General features: G+C 36.7%; 1 protein-coding gene across 5 annotated transcripts in view; it reads left to right on the forward strand.

Annotated features, from left to right (window-relative positions):
• Positions 1-24088, forward strand: part of RAPGEF6 (Rap guanine nucleotide exchange factor 6) — a 220554-nt gene that overhangs the window by 101544 nt on the left and 94922 nt on the right. For all 5 annotated transcript variants that reach the window (XM_069591597.1, XM_069591598.1, XM_069591601.1 and 2 more), the window contains one exon: positions 19636-19767. In XM_069591597.1, coding sequence (XP_069447698.1) covers positions 19636-19767 — 132 coding nt within the window. The remainder of the gene's footprint in view (positions 1-19635; positions 19768-24088) is intronic.

The following is a 24088-nucleotide window of genomic DNA, read 5'->3' on the forward strand; positions in this document are numbered from 1 at the left end:
TTTGTTTAGAAATGGTTTAGGTAATATATTTTAATTAGTTTACACAGTGTAATTTATAATATGAATAATTATTAACTATATAGCATTTACATTTTTATAAATCTGTTTTAAATGGTTTGAAGCTTTGCAGATGCATACATTGATTGCTTTATTTGGTAGTAGTTTGAAAGATTTTTTTAAAGCTAAAGATTTCGTCAGTGTGGCTTAGCATCATTATGGCATTTCACGTGCAGGGAAAATGTGTTCTTGAATAGTTATCCTATGTTGATGATTCCTAGACAATGTGTACATCAGGGCATTCTCCCTTGCCTGAGTTACTTCAATTATTTGAATTGATGAGGTGACGGAATGACCTCCATGATAAAAATTTTTAAGTAATGAAAGTGAAAAGTCATTTATTCACCTAATCATATATTTTAGTTATTTGATAAATTACTGACTTTTTAAAGGATGCTTATATTTTTGATCAGTAGTTAAGAGAGTGAGTCATTATTTCTGAAGAAACTGTGGTAAAGTGCATCATCAGAGGGGCGATGGGCTCACATGCTAACTATAAAATTTGACCTGCTTCTCTCATAGTGTTCTTGCACAAGGAGAGTCTTCATGCCAGGCTCACCACACAGCTCCCTAGAATGGCAGATGCTGTGAGACGATTGGTAGAACAAGGGAAAGGATGATGTCATCTTCACTCCCAGGCCAAACTAAAGGAAAAGAGAGTTGTTCCTTTATTGAGCCAGTGTTTACTACAGTAATTCTAACATATGGCCTTAGTGGATTGCATTTCAGATACAGGGCAGGGTGTTTTTTTAAAGCAGCTAAGAGATGGCTGTCTCTCTCTCGCTCAGCTTGAGGTCCTTCTTTGTGCACTATCATCATGATTTATAAAAAGGGGAAAAGGTGCCCTTTAGGATTTTGCTTTTTGATTTGGTTGTAATTTATCCTGTTGGTTCTATACATGAATAGAATTATTAGCTCACATTGAAACTACAATGTTCTTCAGCGGCATTAATGTTTATGTACAAAATATCTTTTAGAAATTATCTTTAGAAAATGTTCAGCTTCATTTACATACAAGATACCTACTATCATTATCCTGTTTTTAAAAATGACTGTTAAAATTAGATGTTAGTTAATTTATTCTTGAATACTTAACTTTTTGTTGAAATTCCAACTCATTGTAGTTTATTTAAATTAATTGGGTTGAAAAAATACATTGGTGCGGGAAAGTCAGCCTGTCAATGTTTCCTGCGTTTCAGGCTTTGAAAGCCAGAGTCATGTTCATTTGCTAGACTTAGTTATATGTTTATATGTACATTTTGTATGTTCTTCTGAAATATTTTCAGAAAGCAAGTAATTCTTAAGTTTTATGGAAACCCAGATTCATTTATAATCACTTACTGTGAAAATACGATTTTGGTCAGAATAACAGTTTTACTAAAGTCAGTTCTATTCTTGTAAGTAGCAACATAATTCAGATTGGCAGCAAAGTGTTGTTCAGAAAGTGACTTATACTTTGCCCAGGGGTATTGGAAATCTTTTGTTACTTTGCCTCTTTCTTTTTGGCTAATAATGAGGTATTTATCCCTTTGACAGTAGAGTCCTTTGTAATAACACCTGTCTCTCAGGTAATAATTTCTCTAATGTTGCACATACTCTTCCCCTTAAAATGGTGTTAGGTCAATAAAGCAAGGTAGTTCTATTACTTTGAGCTATATACTGATGTTATTCTTATAATTTTACTGCCTGGAGGGGTGGTACCTTTTTTTTTTTTTTTAAACCGCTGGAAACTATGTTTTACTTTGGCTATTGGAAAGCACCATTATAGCTTAGTGGAAACTCTTTGTGGTAGTACCTGCATTTAGATGCCTTGTGACAAAATCTTGAAGAGTAGGGTGGGTACTAGAGGAATTGTGTTTTCAGATTGGTGAGGGTGTGACAAGAATTCATTTTTTCCTATAATTTTTATAGAAAAATGATGCTTCCTTTTAGTCCAAGCTCAATTTGGAAGCAGGTTGAATCATTTTCTTTTCTGATTGTTTCTGAATTTTACTTACTGCTTGTCTCTTTCTAGGAATCTAGCATTGGGCTGTAGGAAAGTACCATATTGCATAGATGATTTTTCCTCAGAGGGAGTTGGTAAATGCTACATGTCAGCTGTTTTGCTTGTGATTTTTTTTTTCCAGTTTCCCTTTGCACAATGAAATTCTGTTGTTTCCATTTAAATTTATTATTCACATATAAATCTTCATGCCAATTTTGATGTTTTTAGTGTTAATTTAGAATAATCTTGAGGGTTACACCTTTCAGAACAGTTAACTTGATAAATAGGAAGTTTTACAAGCCGAATACATATGTGACATCTGAGAACTAGGCTGCCTTCTGTATTTGCAGTGCAAGAGTATCTTACTAGAGCTGATTGTTTTTCTCTTGGGAGGATAAGCCTATGTTAAATTTGAATAGTAGTATTAGGAAATATGGCTTCCCAAATAAAGCTGTGCATCAGTGAACAGAATTAAAAATAAAAATGAATTTTAAAACTGAAACAGAGATGCTTGAGCCAATTTTTTTCTTATAGAATTTAGCTTGTTGACAGGTCTCATAGAAGGGTGTGTGTGTGTTTTCAGTAAACTGCTCTTTGGGCTACATCTGCAGATACAGTAGCCAATTGATCTAATGCAGTTTCTGAAGGCTTTCTATACAGGTGATGTCATCCTTTTAGCTCTATTCTCCTCCCACTCTCTTTCCTTCTTATTAGATATTTCATCTTACTGCAGAGCATAGAATCAATAGGAGCTTCTCCTTAGGGAGCTTCTGTGAAACAGGCAAGGACAGTAGGAATTACGACGCTAACATATAGTCTTGCTTGAGCAGACGATGTAGTGTTTTTGTACCCTATCATATATAAAATTTCAACCAGCACGTCAGATCCACAGTACTGTCTTACTGATGCATTAGAACAAGGAGCAGTGCTGCAGAGCTGTAAATAGTGCTTGTGCATAGAGAAATTTTTAATTTTGAAGATTCTCAGGCATTCTTTGGGACAAACCTGTTAGAACATACATCTTCTAACTACCGCTTGCTCAGTGGCTGATTTTTTTTTTTAACCTCTGATGGTTAACAATATAAAGAAGAAACTTTCATCTTAAGGATACAGTGTTCTGGTTTGCTTCTGAGGCAGAAGAATTACTGCAGTGCTTGCTCTACAGAATGAAATAAATTGAAGAAAAGACAAAGCTGTCTTTGGAAAGGTTTCTCAGAATCTAGCAACACAGATTTGGTGCATGTTGCCTTATTTGCTTTGATTGATACAGTATTAACTGTTGTGTTACCACTGTGTGCATGTCTGTGCCAGGTGCCTGAAGAAGCATGTGTATGTCTCTATGTTCTGAGCCAGAAACGCAAACATCTTGATTTACTGTGACTTGCTTATTAAAAGTGAACATTTTGATGAAAACTGCTCCAGTAATTTAGAAGCTCAGTTCTAAGGTACTGAAAGATCCTGATTTCAGTTTGAAAGGGATTTGGAGAAGCTGTCTTTATACTGCAGTTTACACTGTAAATGGTGTATGATTTATAAAAAGGAAACTTAACAGAATTTTGTCAACATACTCGTCGGTGTGGCTCTGGTTTGAAAAGGAAACTATCCTTTGCAGCTCAGGAAATGGCTTTTCTTGTTCGCTGTTATGCCAATTGTCTTCAGCCATGGGCCTCCAAAGTAAGTAATTATTATTTTCTTTGAGAGTGATATAATCTCACTATTACATTTAAATTCTATTTTGAATTTTAAATAAGCTGTATTATACTGTTACATTTTTTAAACTTTAAGAACTGCAGAGCAGTTTAAAAAACTCATTCTCGTGGCCATTTTTGTTTTTCAGTTTGTAAGAATCTCTTAAATATTTTCATGTACCTCTAAGAGGATTTGAAAATACTTTCTTAATTAATCTGTAGACTCAAAATGTGTAGTGCATTTGAAGTATACTGTTTTCAGACTGAATGATCATTTGTTTATGCCTATTTCTATACATCTCTGTGATCATACTCTAACTTGAATATATTGTATTTCCTCATTTTCTTCAAGGGTTGATGTATTTAGCTATGTTAGTCTAATCTTTAGTCTGTGTTATACAACATTTTCCGGTAATATGGTACTATCAAATAAATTGTTGAATTGTATTATTTTACAAATATTGGATAATAATTCATATGCAGCCAAATGGTATGAAGAATACTCATTATGAAGAGTAATTATATAAAAATCTTTTAATAATGATCTTAATTATTTTCAAAATAGTAGTAAATGAACCATTAGTAGTTTGGAATTGCTCAGGACTGTCTATTATACTTGTCATGTTAAAGCAAGCATGTTAACTCACAAAAAAGCAAAATTGCTACACAGAAGGATTTGCTAGGTTTTAGGAAAGTATACACTGTAATTTAATAAATTGTATTCACAGTGGTTATTAATATAGAGATCTGGAATTTGATGCCACTCAAGTTATCTTTCCTGTTATATAAATTTCAAAACAAAAACAGTAAAATCTAAATTTTTAGTTTTGTATAAAACCAAGTGTTTTAGAAAACACTTTAATTGTAACAGTAACTATGTTAAAGATTGCTTTATGGTTCTGTTGGATAGAGACAGACACAATGGAAGCATCTCTTAGGATGATCTGAAATCATGTCTTTGTTTAAAGGTTGTCCTATTGATGGTGACTAAGGAAGAAATACTATGATAGCATCATGGTGTACTGTTTCATCTGAAAGATAGCTCATTGGGTATCTCCCTTAAAGGCAGCTTCTGGAAGGACATTTAAATTCACTCTCCATTTTGGCAAACAGCTGACTGAAATGTAAAGAATAGAAAGATGCCTAGGTTCACACTTCATCTGTACTGTAATCTGGATGATCTTTTCAGTGCAGATGCCACCTGTGGGGCCCATGCATTGCTGGTACTTGGCACTGAGGTTTAAAATGACACATAGAAAGGAAATGGAGGAAACCAGGTGAAAAAGATTGAAACAAAAGAATGAGATATAGAGGTTATTCTTTAGAATACTAACAAAAAATAGCCTTTTGAGATACTGATAATCTACATTTGATTTAAGATTGAATAAGTATAGAAGACCCAAAGAGGATTTTAAACATTAAATTCTAAGGTTTCATTAAATGACAGCAGATATTATCTGAGCTGGATTTTGTGATTGTTAATTTACTGAGTAAATTAAGTATTTAGGATAAAGTACATGTCTCCTACCCTTGCCCCCAACTCTCATTTCACTGTTGATGGAATTTTAACTCTGGATTGTGATTAATTAAACTTGTGATTAATTTTTCATACTTGTTGCTTTTGGTTTTCTAATACATTTTATTCATTAATTCATGTATTTTGCCCATTTTAGTACTCAGATTCATTACTTCTGAATTGATTTATTGTCTTGATCAATAAATAGTTTTAGCAGTAATGTTCAAATGCCATCTTTTATGTTTACCCTTCAAACAGTTGCTTATTTGTGTGTGAAATAATAAATCTAAAGTCTCTTCCCTTTAGTGCTTTGAAAAAGTTAATGCACTGTTTTCTGGCATCCATTACTAGAGATGAGAAGTCTGGGATCTTTGTAATTCTTGTTCCTGTGTTAAGAAATCTGCTTTTCTCCTAGTTGGTTGTTATTTGTGTTTTGCTTTTTTTTTAATTCTTGATGTCATAAAGTTTTATTATGGATTATCTAATTTTTTGTTTTCTTTTTCCTTTTTGACATTTGGAAGTCTCTCTCACACTGAAGATTTCCCATTTGTCTTCAGTTGTGGGAACTATGTTATTTTTTGAAAGCAGCAACTTGTTTTTTTTTCCCTTGTCACTCTGTATGTTGGAACTCTGGACTGTCCATAATGTCTCTCAACGTTTGTTTCGTACTTTTTCTCATTCTGTGTGTTCCTGGTTTGATATTATAGCTCATTAACTTATCCTCCACTTGTGATCAGTTTCTGTCCTGCTGTGTATTTTTTAAGTTTCTAAATTTAATAATTGTGTTATTCATTTCTGAAATCTCTTAGTGATGCTTCATTATAACCACCTTTGTTTAATAACTTGTTTTCATTTTATGGATGCTGTTCTTTTTTCCTGATTGTCTACTAGCTCTTTCTTTAAGTTTAAATTTTTCTCTTAGGTGAGCTTTTTTGTTTTTGTTTTTCTTTGGTGAGGTTGACCTTTCTCGACTGATTGCTAGTTAAGAGCTCACCATCCGCTCTGTTAGAGTTGCTTGCCCAAGGTGACTGCTGGACAAGAGAGGTGTTACTGCCTTGGCTTCCATCTTCTTTCTTGAGGTGCGCCTGCAGTCACCGGTTTAGAAAGTGCTGCCATTTTCACTTTCATACACAGCTAAATCTATATAGCTTGTTTCTTTTTTTTTCTATAGGTTGTTTCTTGACCTTTCCCTTATTTTACCTGTCTGCAGCATTTGAACAGTTGATGACTTCTTCCTCCTTGACACTCTTTCTTTTGAGTAGAAATCAACCATGACTTGCCAGACAATGTGGTCTCTTCTTCCCTTCATCTTCCCCTATGCTTCTCCTTGTTCACTCCAACTACATCAGTTTCCTTGTGTCTCCCTAATATTGCCAGGTACTCTTAAACTGATTTCCTATTTTCACAAAAATTCTATTTGCCCTTTAAACAAACCCACTGTTAACTGCAAATATTGATTGAATTCTGTGATTTTAAAAATGTTAAAAAGTGGGGAGAAATGTGTCTCAAATTTGAATAACTAATATTTATTGTTATTTAACAGTGATACCCCCCATCCTCATCTTTCAGTAAAAATAATGAGTTAGAAATGCAATTTTACATGCCTCAGGCACAGTGCTGCTGTATATACCCCAGGCTGCTGTGATTAGTTATAGCTGTTTCCTTCAGGGCTTTTGAGAAGTTTACACTTCAGTTTCTGTAAAACAGGCTCCAAACGGCTTTGGGGGCCTTAGGATCTGTTTTTAACTCTCTCTCTCTCACTGTCAGCTAACACTTGATACTCTCGTCTAGTACTGTATAATTTGGTGTCTTGCTTTTTAACTGTAAGACTTCCATCTTCTTGTGCCTTGACTAATTTTCTTGTCTCCTGTATGTATGATTTTCTTCCTTTTCATATTCTATGCTTCCAGAGTAATATGTTCTAAAGCTATATTTCTTCTAGTCATTTTTTTACTTAACACTCTACAATCGCTCTTTTCTAGTACCGGGAATCCAAGCACCCCAAAATGCTGTGTCCGGCCCTTCGTCTCCTGTATGCTCCTGTAGTATACATCTCTACCTGAGCTATACTGGTTTGCGTACTGTTTCCTGGCCTAATGTGGATTGCATATGTAATTTTAAACCTTCTGGTTACCTTATTTTCTAAGATAACTTTAAGGTGAAATTTGAGTTTTTAAAATATGTAATGTAATTATTAATGAGATTTTGCTTTTTGTTTGTTTTTAGTAAATCCAAATTTGCATTTTATACTTAGAACATGTCTCAGTTTGACTAGTCACATTTCACTTAGCCCTGTTTGACTAGGGCTACCACAATGAACATTGTGATTCTGGGTCTTTGTCAGGACTCTTTAGTACATTTAATCTGCTCTTTACCTTCAGTGAGAATGAGGTCTTTCTTTCTAAGTTGCATTTGTTATTTTAGTATTTAATTGTTTCTTAAAGTCTCCCCAAACCCATGATACCAACTAATGTTATGACTAGCATTAGATATACACAAAGTGCTGTTTATTGAGTAATTAGGAAATTAGACCACTAAGCTTGTTAGAAATTTATTTATATATTCAGTAAATGAGTATGTGGTTCTGAAATGTCTTACTGTGAGTAGCACAAGGAGCTTAAAGTCTTTGCAATGTGCCCACAAATCATCTTTGTTCTTTGACAGTTTTAAAGTTAATGGATAAGTGATTTCTGGATAGGCACAGTTCCTCTGTAACATGTAGCTACACTTTGAAAAGAAAGTAATAACAATGCAGTTTGGAATTTAATAGTAACTTTTGAGGAATAATGTTCTGTTCGGAAATTGTATAATTTTTAAACTTTATTTTTAAAGTTAATAGTAAATATTATTTTGTATTTAATAAAGCCCTTTGAATGCCCTTCTCTAAATGAAATAACTCTTGGGTATGGATTATAAGGGGCAAAATGTTTCAGATAGCAGTTTGTTAAAGGGTACATCTTCCCTACTATGATTGTTAGCTGTGGCAGGTTATTCCTGCAGACCAAGTTTTAATATATGTAGTACAGTCTTCAACATTTGTGTAATACCTGCCAGGTACCCCTGAGTTTTGGCAAGTATACAGTATATAGATAGATAGATAGATGTATATATATGTACTGTGTTCATTTGTGTATTATTATGCTATACTTAGACCTGTATTCATGCCAGTCTAAGTTCAAGTAGATCCTTGCCACTGCTCCCCAAACTAATTGCCCTATAAATGTTTCTTGGATAGATGGATGGTATTGGCCCATAGCATGATTTCTTATATTGGCAGAATGTTGATAAGATGAATATTGGGGGAAAAGAAGTTTTGAAAATGCTGGGTGAAACAAATTTCTACTTTGTCAGACTTCTTTCAGTTCAGTCTCTCAGTTGTGTCCAACTCTTTGCAACCCCATGGACTGCAGTATGCCAGGTCTCCCTGTTCATCACCACCTCCCAAAGCTTGCTCAAACTCATGTCCATCGAGTTGGTGATGCCATCTAACCATCTCATCCTCTCTTGTCTCCTTCTCCTCCCACCTTCAATCTTTCCCAGCATCAGGGTCTTTTTAGATGAGTCAGTTTTTTGCACCAGGTGGCCAAAGTATTAGAGTTTCAGCTTCAGCATCAGTCCTTCCAATGAATATTCAAGACTGATTTCCTTTAGGATGAACTAGTTGGATCTCCTTGCAGCCCAAGGGACTCTCAAGAATCTTCTCCAACACCATAGTTCAAAAACATCAGTTCTTTGGCCCTCAGCTTTCTTTATAGTCCAACTCTCACATCCATACATGACTAGTGGAAAAACCATAGCTTTGACTAGATGGACCTTTGTTGGCAAAGTAATGAACTTTTTGACCCTCCATAAATACACTTATGCTTGCTGTCAAGAGCTAAGTATACCATTATACCATTATTTGCTGATTTATTCAGCCATCAAACCCTGCCCTTCCCCTACCTCCCCAATAGATCCAGAAAACTCAGTACACAGTTTAGGAAATGCTACTCACCCTGAAATACTGAATGTGTATGTGCTAAGACTTTATCTATTCAGATATCCATGGAAACCATCTGAGCAATAGTGACAGTGTTTAGAAGTCAAATATTCCCTCCATTCTTCTACAGATACTTAATGAGCAGGTGATATATGTGGGGTAGGCATCACTATGGTAGGCTTTCATTAGGTAGTAAAAGTGAAATATATATGTATAACAATATGTTAATGTTTATACATGTGATATATAATAGGAATATATACAGTGAATGCTGCATTCAAAGGAGTGAAGTGAAAACGTAGGGTTATTTCACTTCATTTCTCAGCTTCACATTCAAGTCCTTATGTTGGGAGTTTGTGTTGTAAATCTAATTTTATATCACTTTCTATTTTGTTTCCAGTGCTTTTAAGTTAAATGTTCATTCTGGGCTCTACTTTCAATAAAGTATATCAGTGTTTGTCATGTTCTCACAAGACATTCTGATAAAACTCATCTTTGGATCTTAATATTTCAGCATTTATAAAAAATGTATACTGTGTGTATAGCAACCCCTAGTTGTTAAGGGTTACAGAATTTCAGCACATTCCAGTGTTTGTGGACACTTTTAAATGGGAAGGTGGGAAATTATTGTACTCACTTGTATATATTTGTTTTCAGTTCTGAAACTTTTCAAAAGGTTTATTTTTAGAAATAAATAGGGAAGTTTTTCCTCCATATGGAAGTAATAACATCTCAGCTAGATTTTGCAAATAAAACTAAAATTCCTTTTAGACCACCAGCCCCAATCTTCCACCTTCACTATAGAGTGCTCCTGTTGGTCTATCTAGTATACTTTCCTCCAAATCTTTCCCCCTAAACCTAGATAAGTATATATCCAGAAAATACATGATACTGTGTTTATGTTTTTAAAAAAATGAGTCATATTGTCTACATTTATCATGAATCTTGGTTTTTCAGTCAAGAACTATCCAGGTTTGAACATATAGATCTATTTTATACCTTGAAATATTACTTTTATTCCATAATGAGCTATATAGTAATTTAGCTGTTCTTCCTGTTAAATTTATCTCTTTTTTTGAACTATTACTGACATTGTAATGAATGTCTTGGTACATTCCCTCTTAGACACATGTATGCTGCTTTAGAGTAGGTACCCAAAGAGGAGTTCTTGAGGATTAAAGTTTATATATTTTAAATGTAATAAGCCCATTTCCTTACATTTTCTCCCTCAAAGTGGCTACTCCCCAAATGACTCTCCAGAGTAGCTGTGAGTAGCTGTATCAGTTCATAACTCCCACTGGCAATTTATAAGAATATTGTTTTCCTCCATTATCTTGCCCATATTTTGTAGTGTCAAATTTTCTTTCTCCCATTCTGATGGGGGAAAAGCTTATTTGTATTAATTTTTATTTCTGTGATTGATGGCAGTGTTGACTCTTTTCCAGCTTTTTTTTCTTCTGTTGTGATTGCTTAAGTGACCCCATGTTAAGATAGCAGAGCCAAGAAACCAAAGCAGCCCGGATGTCTGAGTATCTGCATGTGAAACAGTTGCCCGGAGAATTACTTGGATCTGTCACTGACTCAATGGATGTGAGTCTGAGTGAACTCCGGGAGTTGGTGATGGACAGGGACACCTGGCGTGCTGCGGTTCAAGGAGTCGCAAAGAGTTGGACACGACTGAGCGACTGAACTGATAGGGTATTTTGAGTCAGCAGAGTAATACATTTTGCTGAGTTAAGCCTGTCAGAGACATACTATGTAGATCTTACATCACTGCTTTTCACAGAAATTGCAATAGTTCTCTGTGGCTATAGAAATGAATTTCATAATACGTAGCTTGACATTTTTTATGTTCTGCCTCTTAGCCTCTTCTTAATACATCGCTTTCCCTTTTCATGTAATAAGCATTTCCCTTCAAAAAACTATGTACTTTCATAATCTGTGTCTGTATTTAAGCCATTAGCTAAGCTGCCTTCTCAACCTCCGAACAAAACTTTGACACTAGTCTTCATGGATTAGTGAGCTCCAACAGAGCTCAGAAGCTCAGGTATAGAAAATGTGTGTGGAAAAATGGGAGATTTTGCCAGATGTGGTAGGCTGGAAGATGATGGGGTAAGTGAATTGAGGTTGCTAATGAAAAGTCAGCTATTAAGTCCTGGCTGCAGTCAGGAAAGGAAAAAGGGCAGATGAGCTGAAAGACAGTGGAGAAGATTTAAGAAATCAAGAATTCCTATGGGAAGAAAACTTTTTCCTTTGTGTTTTCTTTGTTATAAAGAAAATAGTAAGTTCTGGGTGTTATGAACTTTCAACTTAATATCAGGAAACAACTTCATCGGAAAGAGCAACAGATTTATAGTCAGGCAGCCTGAGTTTCAGCTTTTAATACTCCTGCTTCCTAGCTATGTGATGATGGGCAACTTTTATAAACTTCTCTGGGTGTTGGTTTCTTAATCTGTAAATTGGGTAAAATAATAATTATCTGGGCAACCCTAGCCTTTATAAGCATTACTACAGCCTTCATTTTTCACATTTCTTCATTTATCACATTTATCATTCTTGTTTTACTCACTGTGCTTGAATTTGCAATAACCCTTACTGGTGGCTCAGTTAGTAAACAATCACCTGCAAAGCAGGAGACCCAGGTTCAGTCCCCGGTTCAAGAAGATCCCTTGGAGAAGGAAATGGCAACCCACTCCCCCACTCCAGTATTCTTGCCTGGGAAATCCCATGAACAGAGGAGCCTGATGGGCTTTAGCCCATGGGGTCACGAAGAGTCGGACACAACTGAGCGACTAACTTTCACTTTCATTTCATTACTCAGATTAAATGACTGGTAAAAAGCATGTAGAAGGATTTAATTGCTATAATTTACATATCTGGTAAATATAATGAGCACTCAAATGCTAGCTTTACTCACCATCATCATTATTCCCATCGGGTAGCCAAGATTAAGGGGATTCCTATATGAAGATCTGCATTTTCTTCATGAATTAGAAAGCATATAACTCAATTTGTTCTCTCCACTATTAGACTGAGCTCCTTAAAGATAAGAACCGTCTGTTTTCATCTTTATGTTACCAGCAGAGTTCTGGCATAAAGTAAGAGAATAGCGGAGAGTACTAAAATCAGATAAACTTGGATTTGAATTCCAGCTACACAGCTTTCGTGAGTGTGTGATCTAGGGCAGGTCGGTTAATCTGATTGCCTCAGTTCCTCATCAGAAAGGTAGGGATGATAATAATAATGCTTGAGGTTTAGGATCTAGTAAGGATGACAGTTACTCAGTACAGTATAAGCATCATTACCAAGCTAGTTTGTAGACATGCTCTTGTGGCTTTGGTTCACTGTGTTACTTTTACGGATGACCTCCTCCTTGGTCTTACCTCTGTAGGAATCTTGGAATATAGAATTCTATCTTCTTATCCCAAAACCCCAACCTGTCATTTGTCATTTTAAAACTATTAATATGTTCAGTCTTTGCCTTTCTATCTATTTCACGACTAGATAAGATTTTTTTTTTTGTATCTAAACAGTAGAAACTAAGTAGAGGAAGATCTTTGGGCTTAAATATACTCCTATCTTCTGTATTATTGAAACCATTTTATTGAAACCATATCTGTATTATTGGCAGCTCTTTGTTTTTCTGCTTCTTTTTTTAGTTCTCATCATTAATAACTTGTAGCTTATTCTACAAGTTTTGATATATGGCATTTTAATTTTAATTCTGTTTAAATATTTTCTGATTTCTGATGTGACTTTGTTACCTGGGGGCTATTTCAGTGTTCAATTCAGTCACTCAGTCATGTCCGACTCTTTATGACCCCATGGACTGCAGCACGCCAGGCCTCCCTGTCCATCACCAACTCCCAGGGTTTACTCAAACTTATGTCCATTGAGTCGGTGATGCCAGGAAGGAGGGAGGAGAAGGGGACGACAGAGGATGAGATGGTTACTCCTTTCCCAATTTGGAACCAGTCTGTTGTTCCATGTCCAGTTTTAACTGTTGCTTCCTGACCTGCATACAGATTTCTCAAAAGGCAGGTCAGGTGGTCTGGTATTCCCATCTCTTTAAGAATTTTCCACAGTTTGTTGTGATTCACACAGTCAAATTGGGCTATTTAGAGGTTTGTTTTATACTTTCCCAGTGCATAATAATTTTCTAGTTATCGTTTTATTATTTTGCCTTACTTGCTCTGTAATCATGGGATAGCCTCTCTGTGATTTTAAGCTTTTGAATTATGTTGGGGCCTGCCTTATTGTCAGTTTTTATGAATGTTTATGTATGAATCCTAAAAAAAAATGTAGTTTTTGATTGCAGCGTTTTATGTATATACCCTTTAAGTTTGTGTATTTTGTTCATATCTTCTGTATCTTTACTTGTTTTTTTATTCACTTATTCTGTTAATGAGAGATCTGTGGTAAAGTTTTTATAGCATATTTGTAGAATCATGTAGTTCTCCTTTTATTATTATCATTATTTTATCTAATACAGTTTGAGGCTATATTACTCACTAAGTGCATATCTATTTAGTGTCAAACTTTTTATCATTATGAAATATCCTCTTTTGTTTCTGTTAATGCTTTTGCCTCCAAGTCTACTTTATCTGACATTAATAAAACTATATAAACTTTCTTTTGGTTTGTGTTACTGTTTCATATAATCAATATTCATGTTGATTTACCCACACATTGCCAATTTTCATTGGTTTTCCTTCTTTCCTTCATCTAGAAGTTTTCATTTAGAATCATTTTCTGTCTCCTAGTGGATTTTCTTCACTGTAGGTATACTGTGGGAGTATTTCTCTTCATTTTTGTTTCTCTGAAAATTACTATCTTGTTCATCTTGAGAACTGTTTTTACTGGGTGTAGAATTCTAGCTCGTGAAGATAACACTCCATTGTCTGGCTTCCAAATTGTTGAGTGGTCAGCTGTCAGTTTAATTTTGTTCTTGTCAAAGTAACCTCTCTTTTTATAGACTACTTTTAAGACTTCTTCTCTGACTGCCCCCCTCCCCTCCCCGACACTTTTACCCTGGTGTATATAATATGGTTTGGCTTTTATGTATGTTACTGGTAATTTTTAAAGCTACTTGATCCATGGCTTTGTATCTTTTGTTGACTTTGCAAGTTGCTCTGCCATCATTTCTGTGCATTAAGTATTCTTCTGTTTCTGTGACTCTGCTTATTCTGATGCTACTTTCTCACTGTATCTCCTGTGGCTCTTGCCCCTTCTTTCCTAACTTCATTCTTCTTCCTCTTCATGTCTCTTACTGGACATTTTTTGAAACCAATCTTTATTTTCTTTTTTTCTTTCTTAGCTCTGTCAAATTTGTTACCGAATCTAGCTGTTCACTTTTAAAATTTGCATAATTGTATTTCTGAATTCTAGAACTTTCATTTCATTCTTTGTTAGTTTTTTTCTTTGCTAAAGTTCTTAGACCTATGTTTCTTTATGTATGTCCCAATTGCTAACCTGGGCCAGATATTGCCATTGAGCTGTTAATTACTTTTGAGCTAAGAATGACTTTTACATTTTTATTTAGTTTTATGTTTTAAAGGACAGTGCCCATCTAAATTAATTAACTAATGGCTCTGCTAGTTCTTTGCTGCTGTCTACAGGATTTCTGTAGCTGCTCTGAATGGGATATGCTCTTTGTTGCAGCACGGTGGCTTCTCAGATTGCAGAGCGTGGGTTCTAGGCACACAGGCCCAGTAGTCGCAGCAGACAGGCTCAGCAGTTACTGTGCACGGGCTCAGTAGTCGTGGCACATGGGCTTAACTGCCTCTCAGCATGTGGGACCTGCCCGGACCAGGGATTGAACCTATGTCTGCTGCACAAGCAGGCAGACTCCTGAACACTGGCCATCAGGGAAGCCCAGGTTTTACGTTTTTGAAAGGTTGTTTATGAAACTTTCCTGGTGGGCCAGTGCTTAAGACTCCTCTCTTCCAATTCAGGGGTCACAAGTTCAGTTCCTGGTCAGGGACCTAAGATCCCACGTGCTGCATGGCACAGCCAAGTTGTTTTTTTTTTTTGTTTTTTTGTTTTTTCTTTAAAGATTGTTTAAAAAAAATATGTTGCCCCACTGGCTGCTTTGAAATGCCATCTTTACATTGTTCCCTTGTCTGATTTCGCATGTGCTTCAGCCACCTCTGCCTTGGCCTCCAGCAGCTTTCTGGAGAGCCTCCTCAGACTCTAGCTTTCTTTCCTCTTAAACCACTACATAGGATCACTGGCCTGCCCCATCATGTCAGCTGTGGCTGTGGACAGCAGCTTCAATGTAACAACAGGGACTCAAAGGAGAAGGGGGGAGCTGTGGAGGAGGCAGAGAATGGGGGAGAAGCACCTGCTAATGACCAAGTGGGGAGCAGGAGGTTGACAAAGAGGTAAATGAAAAAGAGGAAGAAGGTGTGGAGGGGAGAGCAGGAGGAGGAAAGTGATGGTGGGGAAGAGGAAGGAGATGAAGGTGAGGAGGCTGAAGCAGCTACGGTCAAAGGGGCAGCTGAAGATGATGAGGAGGATGGTGTTGACACCAAGACTGATGAGGATGACTAGACAGCAAAAAAAAAAAAAGGGAAAAGTTAAACTTACCCGTGAGACTTCCCTCGTGGTCCAGTGATTAAGGCTCTCCATTCCAGTGCAAGGGGTATGGGTTCAGTCCCTGGTTGGGGGGCTAAGATCCCACATGCTTCAGGGCAGAAACCTGGAACATAAGCAACAGAAGTGAGGTGGTAACAAATTCAGTTAAAAAACAAAAACGTTTAAAATGGTCCACATTAAAAAAAAACAAAAGTTTAAAGAAAGAGGCCACCATGACCTACCTGTTCACCCTCCACTTCCTGTCTCAGTCTAAACATGGCCGGCTTCCAGTAGCGTCCTGCCGGCCTGCCCTCCTGCCACGCCAGCGCCCCCTGCAGGTGACACAGGTTCTCTCCAACCCGGCCAAACATGAATCTGCAGCAGGGAAGGGAAAAAGAACCCAAATTTCCAAGGCCCTGCTTTTCTTCTTAAAGTGCTTTTTAAAGGAAAATTTGTGTTTTCATTTACATTTTATATTTTTGTTCATGTTGTTAGGAGTGAGTCATTTTTCATGACCCTGGATGACCAAACCAGCCTTAGGAGCAGTCTCTGTCCTACCTCTGACTTCACTTGTGGTGCGATCATGTTCATTATGATCTCAGAGGAGAAAAACATCTTGTGAAAAAAAGCAAAAACAGCAATAACAAAACAATTTTATTCTGAGCATTTTGTGTATGTACTTAGCTGTAGAATAAGTAGTTGGTTTGTCTGAGATGGCTAGAAAGGCCAAAGATAAAAAGGTTCTTTTCTTTTTTTTTTTTCGTCTCTGAAGTTGCCTTCTATTTTTTGGCCTGTTTAATGTGTTTGTGAGACAGTGTTGTTCAACAGTAAATTGGAATTCCATTTTGCTGATTTCTTTTTTAAAAAAAAATGTCAGAAGAAGTAATGCCACAGAGTTGTTATGTGGCCTACAAAAACCTAAAATGCATACTCTTAAGTCCTCTAAAGACAATGTTTGCCAACCCCTGGTGAAGGTGAAAGTGAAGTTGCTCAGTCATGTCCTACTCTTTGCGACCCCCATGGACAGTAGCTTATAAGGCTCCTCCATCCATGGAATTTCCCAGGCAAGAGTAGTGGAAAACTGCCTGGGTTTGCCATTTCCATCTCCAGGGCATCTTCCTGACCCACGGATTGAACCCAGGTCTCCTGCATTGCTAGCAGATGCTTTTACCGTCTACCCCTGATATCTGTTATTAAATACAGTTGTTTTAGAATCTGTATCTGATAACTCCATTATTTGAAAGTTTTTTCTTCATGGATTTCTAGATTTTATTACTTAGTTTGCATGAATGCCATCTTGTCTCTTAATGTGCCTGGTTTTATTTGAGCAATGGATATTGTGCGTGAATTTCTTTTTTAATTAATCTGAGGCCTGTTGTTTAGCTGTTAAGTCGTGTCCTACTCTTTTGCAATTCCATGGTCTGTAACCCACCAGGTGCCCCTGTCCATAGGATCTTCTAGACAATACTGGAGTGGGTTGCCTTTTCCTTCTCTAGGAGATCTCCCAACCCAGGGATGAAACCAGTGCCTCCTGCATTGGAGGAGCTGAGCCACCAGGCAGTCCTGTTATCTTGATAGCCCAGGATGATTTTTTTTCCTACGGTAAAGTTTTGTGTTTGCTTTCAGTAGCTAACTGGAAGCACTATTAATCCTATGTAACTTTAATTCAAAATCAGGGATTGAGATGATTTTAAATTGAACATTAGTTTTCTTTTGGATCACACTTATTTTGTTCTTGTTGTACAGTCACTAAGTCATGTCCAACTCTTTGCGACCCCATGGACTAAAGCACGCCAGGCTTCCCTATCCTTCACTATCTCCCGTAACTTGCTCAGACTCATGTTCATTGAATCGGTGGTGCTATCTAACTGTCTCATTCTTTGCTGCCCCCTTCTCTTGCCCTCAGTCTTTCCTAGCATCGGGGTCTTTTCCAGTGAGTTGGCTCTTCACATCAGGTGGCCAAAGGATTTGAGCTTCAGTTTCAGCATCAGTCCTTCTAATGAATATTCAGGGTTGATTTCCTTTGAGATTGACTGGTTTGATCTCCTTGCAGTTCAAGAGACTCTAAAGAATCTCCTCCAGCACTAGAGTTTGAAAGCATCACTTCTTCAGTATGCAGCCTTCTTTATGGTCCAACTCTCATATCCATACATGAATACTGGGAAAACCATAGCTTTGAGTACACAGACCTTTGTTAGCAAAGAGATGTCTACTTTTTAATATGCTGTCTAGGTTTGTCATAGCTTTTCTTCCAAGGAGCAGACAAATGTCTTTTAATTTTGTGATTGTAGTCATGAACAGCAGGGAGCGCAAGAAGATAAAGCCCAATAAAAAAATGGTACTGTTTCCATTTTTTTCCCCATCCATTTACCATGAAGTGATGGAACCAGATGCCATAATCTTAGTTTTTTGAATGTTTAGTTTTAAGCCAACTTTTTCATTCTCCTCTTTGACCTTCATCAGGAAGGAGGCTCTTCAGTTCCTCTTCGCTTTCTGCTATAAGGGTCATATCATCTGCATATCTGAGACTGATGATATTTCTCCTAGCAATCTTGGTTCCAGATAGGGTATAACATGCTTTCTGAGTGTTGCAGTGGTAGAGAATCTGCCTGCCAGTGCAGGAGACTCAGATTTGATCCTTGGTTCTGGAAGACCTCCTGGAGAAGGAAATGACAACCCACCCCATGGAAATCCCATGGACAGTGAATCCTGGCCAGCTACAGTCCATGGGGTCACAAAAGAGTTGGACATGACATAGCGACTAAACAACAGCAACAAATAGTGCCTGGGGTCCAAATCCAAAGCATTACAGGATTCATCTGTATCACCTGTCCCAGCAGGGGACATTAGTGATGTAGGTTTTTTGTGTGTAATTTTTAGTATTTGACCATAGGTTTGGACATTTTCTTTAGAGTATATTTAGCTTCCACTATCATTCACATGTTTCTTTAACATTTTTGTATAATAAAGCAGTGAGAAACCCTGCTCTAAAATGTAGATTTCTCTCAATGGTCCTGAATAGCAAGTTGCAGAGAAATTATTTGGAAAATATGTCATCAAATTGCAGTGTAAAGCTCTCACTGCTTTGGACCACAGTGGTTTGTATCTTGTCTCAATTCCTATAGCATTTATTTTGTAAAATTTTTTATTAATGTTTTATGGTGTGAATTATATTGTACAACTTTCATCCCTGATAAAAGCATAATCATATGAAAGATGAGATGGAGGGATTAAGCATTGGGTTCTGTGTCTCTGTAGCCATATACCTAGCAGAGACATTCATTACATCATTATGATTACTAACAAGTTTTTTTAGGGGCCAACTATAAGCTAATACAGTATTAAATGAAAAAAAAAGGCTTACTAAAATTTTGGAATATTGAATGCTTGCTTTTCTGAAGTCTTGATGTTAGATGCTGTACTTTAATCCAAGATATTGCTATTTTATTCTGGTATTCCAACCATTTTGTATTAGGGGTGTGTGTGCTTATGGGTGGGGAGGGGATAGTATTCTTATGCTTTAAGAAGCAACAGCCAATTATTTTTATTTGAAGAAAAGGAAAAGGCAGTTTTTCCCTCTAAAATACCCTTATTTATGGTAATCTCTTTTGAAAACTGATCAATGAGCTTCCACTGTAGGCTTGCTTAATAGAATACTAATTTGGTTCTTACCATTTTTTGAGATTTTTCTAAAAATGGAGAATTTAGATTAGAAATTAGGTTGCAGAGAAATGTACATATAAATTTGTTGCAGAAGTTACACAGTGTGTCAAGAACTCTCTAATGCTAATGTTTGATATTTAGATTATTGTAAACTATTTTTCTTCGTCTTCAGCTTCCAGCCGATCTTACCAAGATGCACATTGCAGACAGCCCTCATCCACAGGTGACTCATGTGTCTTCTAGTCAGTCTGGTTGTAGCATCGCCAGTGACTCTGGAAGCAGCAGTTTATCTGATATCTATCAGGTAATGCTTTAGGAGTTTATATGCTATGCTTATGTTTTTTCTAAATTCTGCAAAATACCTTGTGCTTATGCCTTAGGTGTTCATATATCTTTTAATTAGATTATGAAATTCAGAGATAAAGTATTTGAGAAAATGTGCTTTATTTACGTTTCAGATTTACAAGGCTAATGAAAGAGGTGATCTATCTTTTGAGAGTGATTAAATATGGTCCAACAGTATGTGAATATAGTGTTCTTAATTTCTTCTACCCAGGTGAATCTGTATTAATATATATTTGTTTTCATTAGAAAATGATTCTTGAGACAACTGAACTTACAAAAAGACTGATTTTTATGATAGTTGATTGTTTAAGTCTTCTGTAAGTAAAGTCATGAAGAAAATTAGAGTTGCCTTTGTATTGTAGAGACTGTTAAATTTTGTAGTAGCCACAGTTTAAAACAAATAAAATTGATTTGAATAATATATATTTTTAGCATAGTATATTTGGATATTATTATTTCAACATGTAATCAGTTTTTAAGAATTATGAATGTGATACTTTATTTTTTTCAAACTAAGTTTTCAAAAGGCAAAGAATATTGACATACAGCATGTCTCAGTTCAGATGAGGCACATTTCGAGTACCACGTGTGACTAATGGTTACCATATAGTACTGATCTTTGAAATACAATCATTGCTATCTAAGGAAAACGTTTTAGACTGTGGTTCTGTTCAGTTACCTGGATTTAGCTGTTTTTTTGTTTTTTTTTTTTTTAATTTACATTCCTCTGTTAAGGGAAGTTTTCAGGCAGGTGCAAAATGGAAAAAAGCCTCTGTGTTTGATTCGTGTGAGGTTTTTCTCTACAAAGATTATTGTTGTGATCTTGCCATCTATGTCCCATTGTTTGGCCCTTTATTAGTAGAACAAGGAATTCTCCTTCTTCAGCATTTTATTGTAGATAGAACAGGGAATTTTAAAAAAATTATCTTAAAGACAGTGTGGTGGTTCAGGGGCCACTTACTGTGTTCATGGAGTTGTTGGATTTCGTGCGTTTCCCACCTTCTCCCAAAAAGACATATCTTGTGCATTAAGTTAGAATTGTTGCATACCTAAAAGTCAGAGTAGAGTTGTGCTTCTCTGGACTCTGTTTTTCCTAGAGAAGGAACCCTAAGGAAGATTGACCCTGGGTTAGTGAAGTTAAGGGATGTGGTTGTAGATTTTTCTCAAGATTGGTGAGAATGTCTGGACCTTGCAAAAAGAGACCATAAAGCAGAGATGTAGTGTTAATGATACCTGATCTCACTAGTATATCCATCTCTGACCAGATGTGATCCCCTTTTTGGAGCAAGGAGCAGAGCCCTCGATGGTTATGAGAAAAGGGACAAAAGCATAGTGCACCAAATTGAAGTTCAAGGTCACCTGGAAAGACCAGTTCTTTACCCTGAACTATTAATAAAAGATGGGCTGTACACAACAGGATTCTGTATCGTTGGCAAGATTTTGGAGGAGCCTCTGAAGAATTGTGCTTACATGAGCATCTATAGGATGTTCGCCTACAGAATGGCCCACCTGAGGCTGGGGCTAGAGCCTGTTTGCTGGGTGGTTGAAGTCTTCTCCTGTAGGACCCTGACCATGAGTATGGCTGCCCTGCTTCAACCTTTTATATGTTTTCCTTCCTCAGTAGTACTTTCCACAGTTCATTCTACCTTTAAAGTGATTCATTTTAACATAGCATAAAATGTGGACAGATACCTTTGCCAGCTTTCCTGCACAGCAAAGAAGTCCCTTCATTGCAAAATGAAGAAGATACCATTTCATGTCCCCAGAAACCTGAAAGTTAGCGTTGGCCTCATCCCCTGATCGTCATAATTCACCATTAAGTCACATCACTTCTTCTTGCATCAGTGTGTTTGTATATATGATTGATGCCGTGATATAATTTACAAATAACAAAATTTACCCTCTGTAGTATAGCCTACATGAAGACATACAGTATTTCTATCACCTGAAAAAGTATCTTGTATTCTCCTTTTTAGTCAGTTCCTTCTCCTGATCCCTCAGCGCTGGCAGCCATCAATCTGTATTCTGCCCTTTTAGTTTAACATTTTCTAGAAGGTCACATGAATGAAAACATAGGTAAAAGGTGGTATTGGAAACAAAGAAAGTAACCAATAAGATAAGTTTTAATAATTGAGGGAGAGTAAACAGATGAGCCAAAATAATGAAAGTCAAGAACTAAACCAGAAATTCAGAAATTTTAAAGAAGAAAACTATACTAAAGTAAGATATGCAAAAATGTAAGATAAGCTCTTTGAAGTGTAGCCAAAGAAGGTAAGCACAGAATAGTAGCCAAAGGATAGAAACAGTGTAAAGGTTAAAACTAAACAAATGGACGAAAATAAAAACAGAAGGAAAAGAAATCAGAATCTTAAGTATATACATATTTGTCTTACATACATGGAATGTAAATATGAATTCAAGAGATGTGTTACCAAATGATACCTGTTTTCTGCTGATGGTAGGTTTGTGGGTAGTTTTTAGTAAGTTTCTTGAGCTTTTCTTGTATTTTTCTCAATGGACTTTATTATTTTTACATTTACAGTTTTTTAAGGAGGGCATAGAGTATATAGTTAAAAATAAAAGTTGAATAAAATTGTGGAATTATAGTTATTTTTCAGTTACTAAATCATATCCAGCTCTGCAACCCCATGGACTGCAACACACCAGGCTTCCCTGTCCTTCACTCTCTCGTTGGAGTTTTTCAGATTCATGTTCGTTGAATCCGTGAGGCTATCTAACCATCTCATCCTCTGCCACCCTCTTCTCCTTCTGTCTTCAGTCTTTCCCAGCATCAGGGTCTTTTCCAGTGAGTCAGCTCTTTGAATCAGGTAGCCAGAATATTGGAGCTTCAGCATCAGTTCTTCCAGTAAATATTCAGGGTTGCTTTCCTTTAGGATTGACTGGTGTGATCTCCTTGCAGTCCAAGGGACTCTCAAGAGCCTTCTACATCACCACAGTTCAAAAGCATCAGTTCTTTGGCGCTTAGCCTTCTTTTTGGGCTAATTCTCATATCCGGACATGGCTACTGGAAAAACCATAGCTTTGACTAGATGGACCTTTGTTAACAAAGTGGTATTTTTGCTTTAATGTGCTGTTTAGGTTTGTCATAGCTTTCTTTCCAAAGAGCAAGCATCTTTTAATTTCGTGGCTACAGTCATCATCTACAGTGATTTTGGAACCCAAGAAAAGAAAGTCAGCCACTGTTTCCATTGTTTCCCCATCTATTTGCTGTGACGTGATGGGACTGGATGCCATATTAGTTTTTGAAAGTTGAATTTTAAGACAGCTTTTTCACTCTCCTCTTTCATTCTCATCAAGAGGCTGTTTAGCTCCTTTTCACTTTCTGCCATTAGAATCGTGTCATCTGCATATCTGAGGTGGTTGATATTTCTTCTGGCAATCTTGATTCCAGCTTGTGATTTATCTAGCCCAGACTTTTGCCTGATATACTTGGCCAACATCATGTGAAGTAGTTTTCCTGGTTATCCAAATTTCAGCATTTGAGAGATTTTAAAAGTGAGTTCCTCTATCAGTCATGGCTTGTAACAGTCTAAGCAGAGCCTTACAAAATGTGCAGGTACATTTACCCCTTGAACAAAATAGGTTTGAACTACACGTGTCCACTTATAAGTGGATTATTTTTTTCTTTCAGTAAATAGATGCTACATGTACTGAACCGCAGATACAGGGGATGGAGTGTAAAGTTATATGTAGATTTTCAAATTGGGGTGGGGGGGTTGGTGCTACTAATACCAGTCGTGTTTCAAGAGTCAGCTGTATTTTTAATTTGGAGGAATGAGGGAAAGAGAAGAGATACATCCTAAGAACAGTTCTTAACAGGAACATCATTTATACCATTTTCTATGACCTAATGTGTGAATAGATGGGGAAACAGTGGAAACAGTGTCAGACTTTATTTTTCTGGGCTCCAAAATCACTGCAGATGGTGATTGCAGCCATGAAATTAAAAGACACTTATTCCTTGGAAGGAAAGTTATGATCAACCTAGATAGCATATTAAAAAGCAGAGACATTACTTTGCCAACAAAGGTCCGTCTAGTCAAGGCGATGGTTTTTCCTGTGGTCATGTATGGATGTGAGAGTTGGACTATGAAGAAAGCTGAGCACCGAAGAATTGATGCTTTTGAACTGTGGTGTTGGAGAAGACTCTTGAGAGTCCTTTGGACTGCAAGGAGATCCAACCAGTCCATTCTAAAGGAGATCAGTCCTGGGTGTTCATTGGAAGGACTGATGCTGAAGGTGAAACCCCAGTACTTTGG

This window comes from Ovis canadensis, chromosome 5 (assembly GCF_042477335.2).
Source record: "Ovis canadensis isolate MfBH-ARS-UI-01 breed Bighorn chromosome 5, ARS-UI_OviCan_v2, whole genome shotgun sequence".
In the NCBI taxonomy this organism is placed as follows: Eukaryota; Metazoa; Chordata; class Mammalia; order Artiodactyla; family Bovidae; genus Ovis; species Ovis canadensis.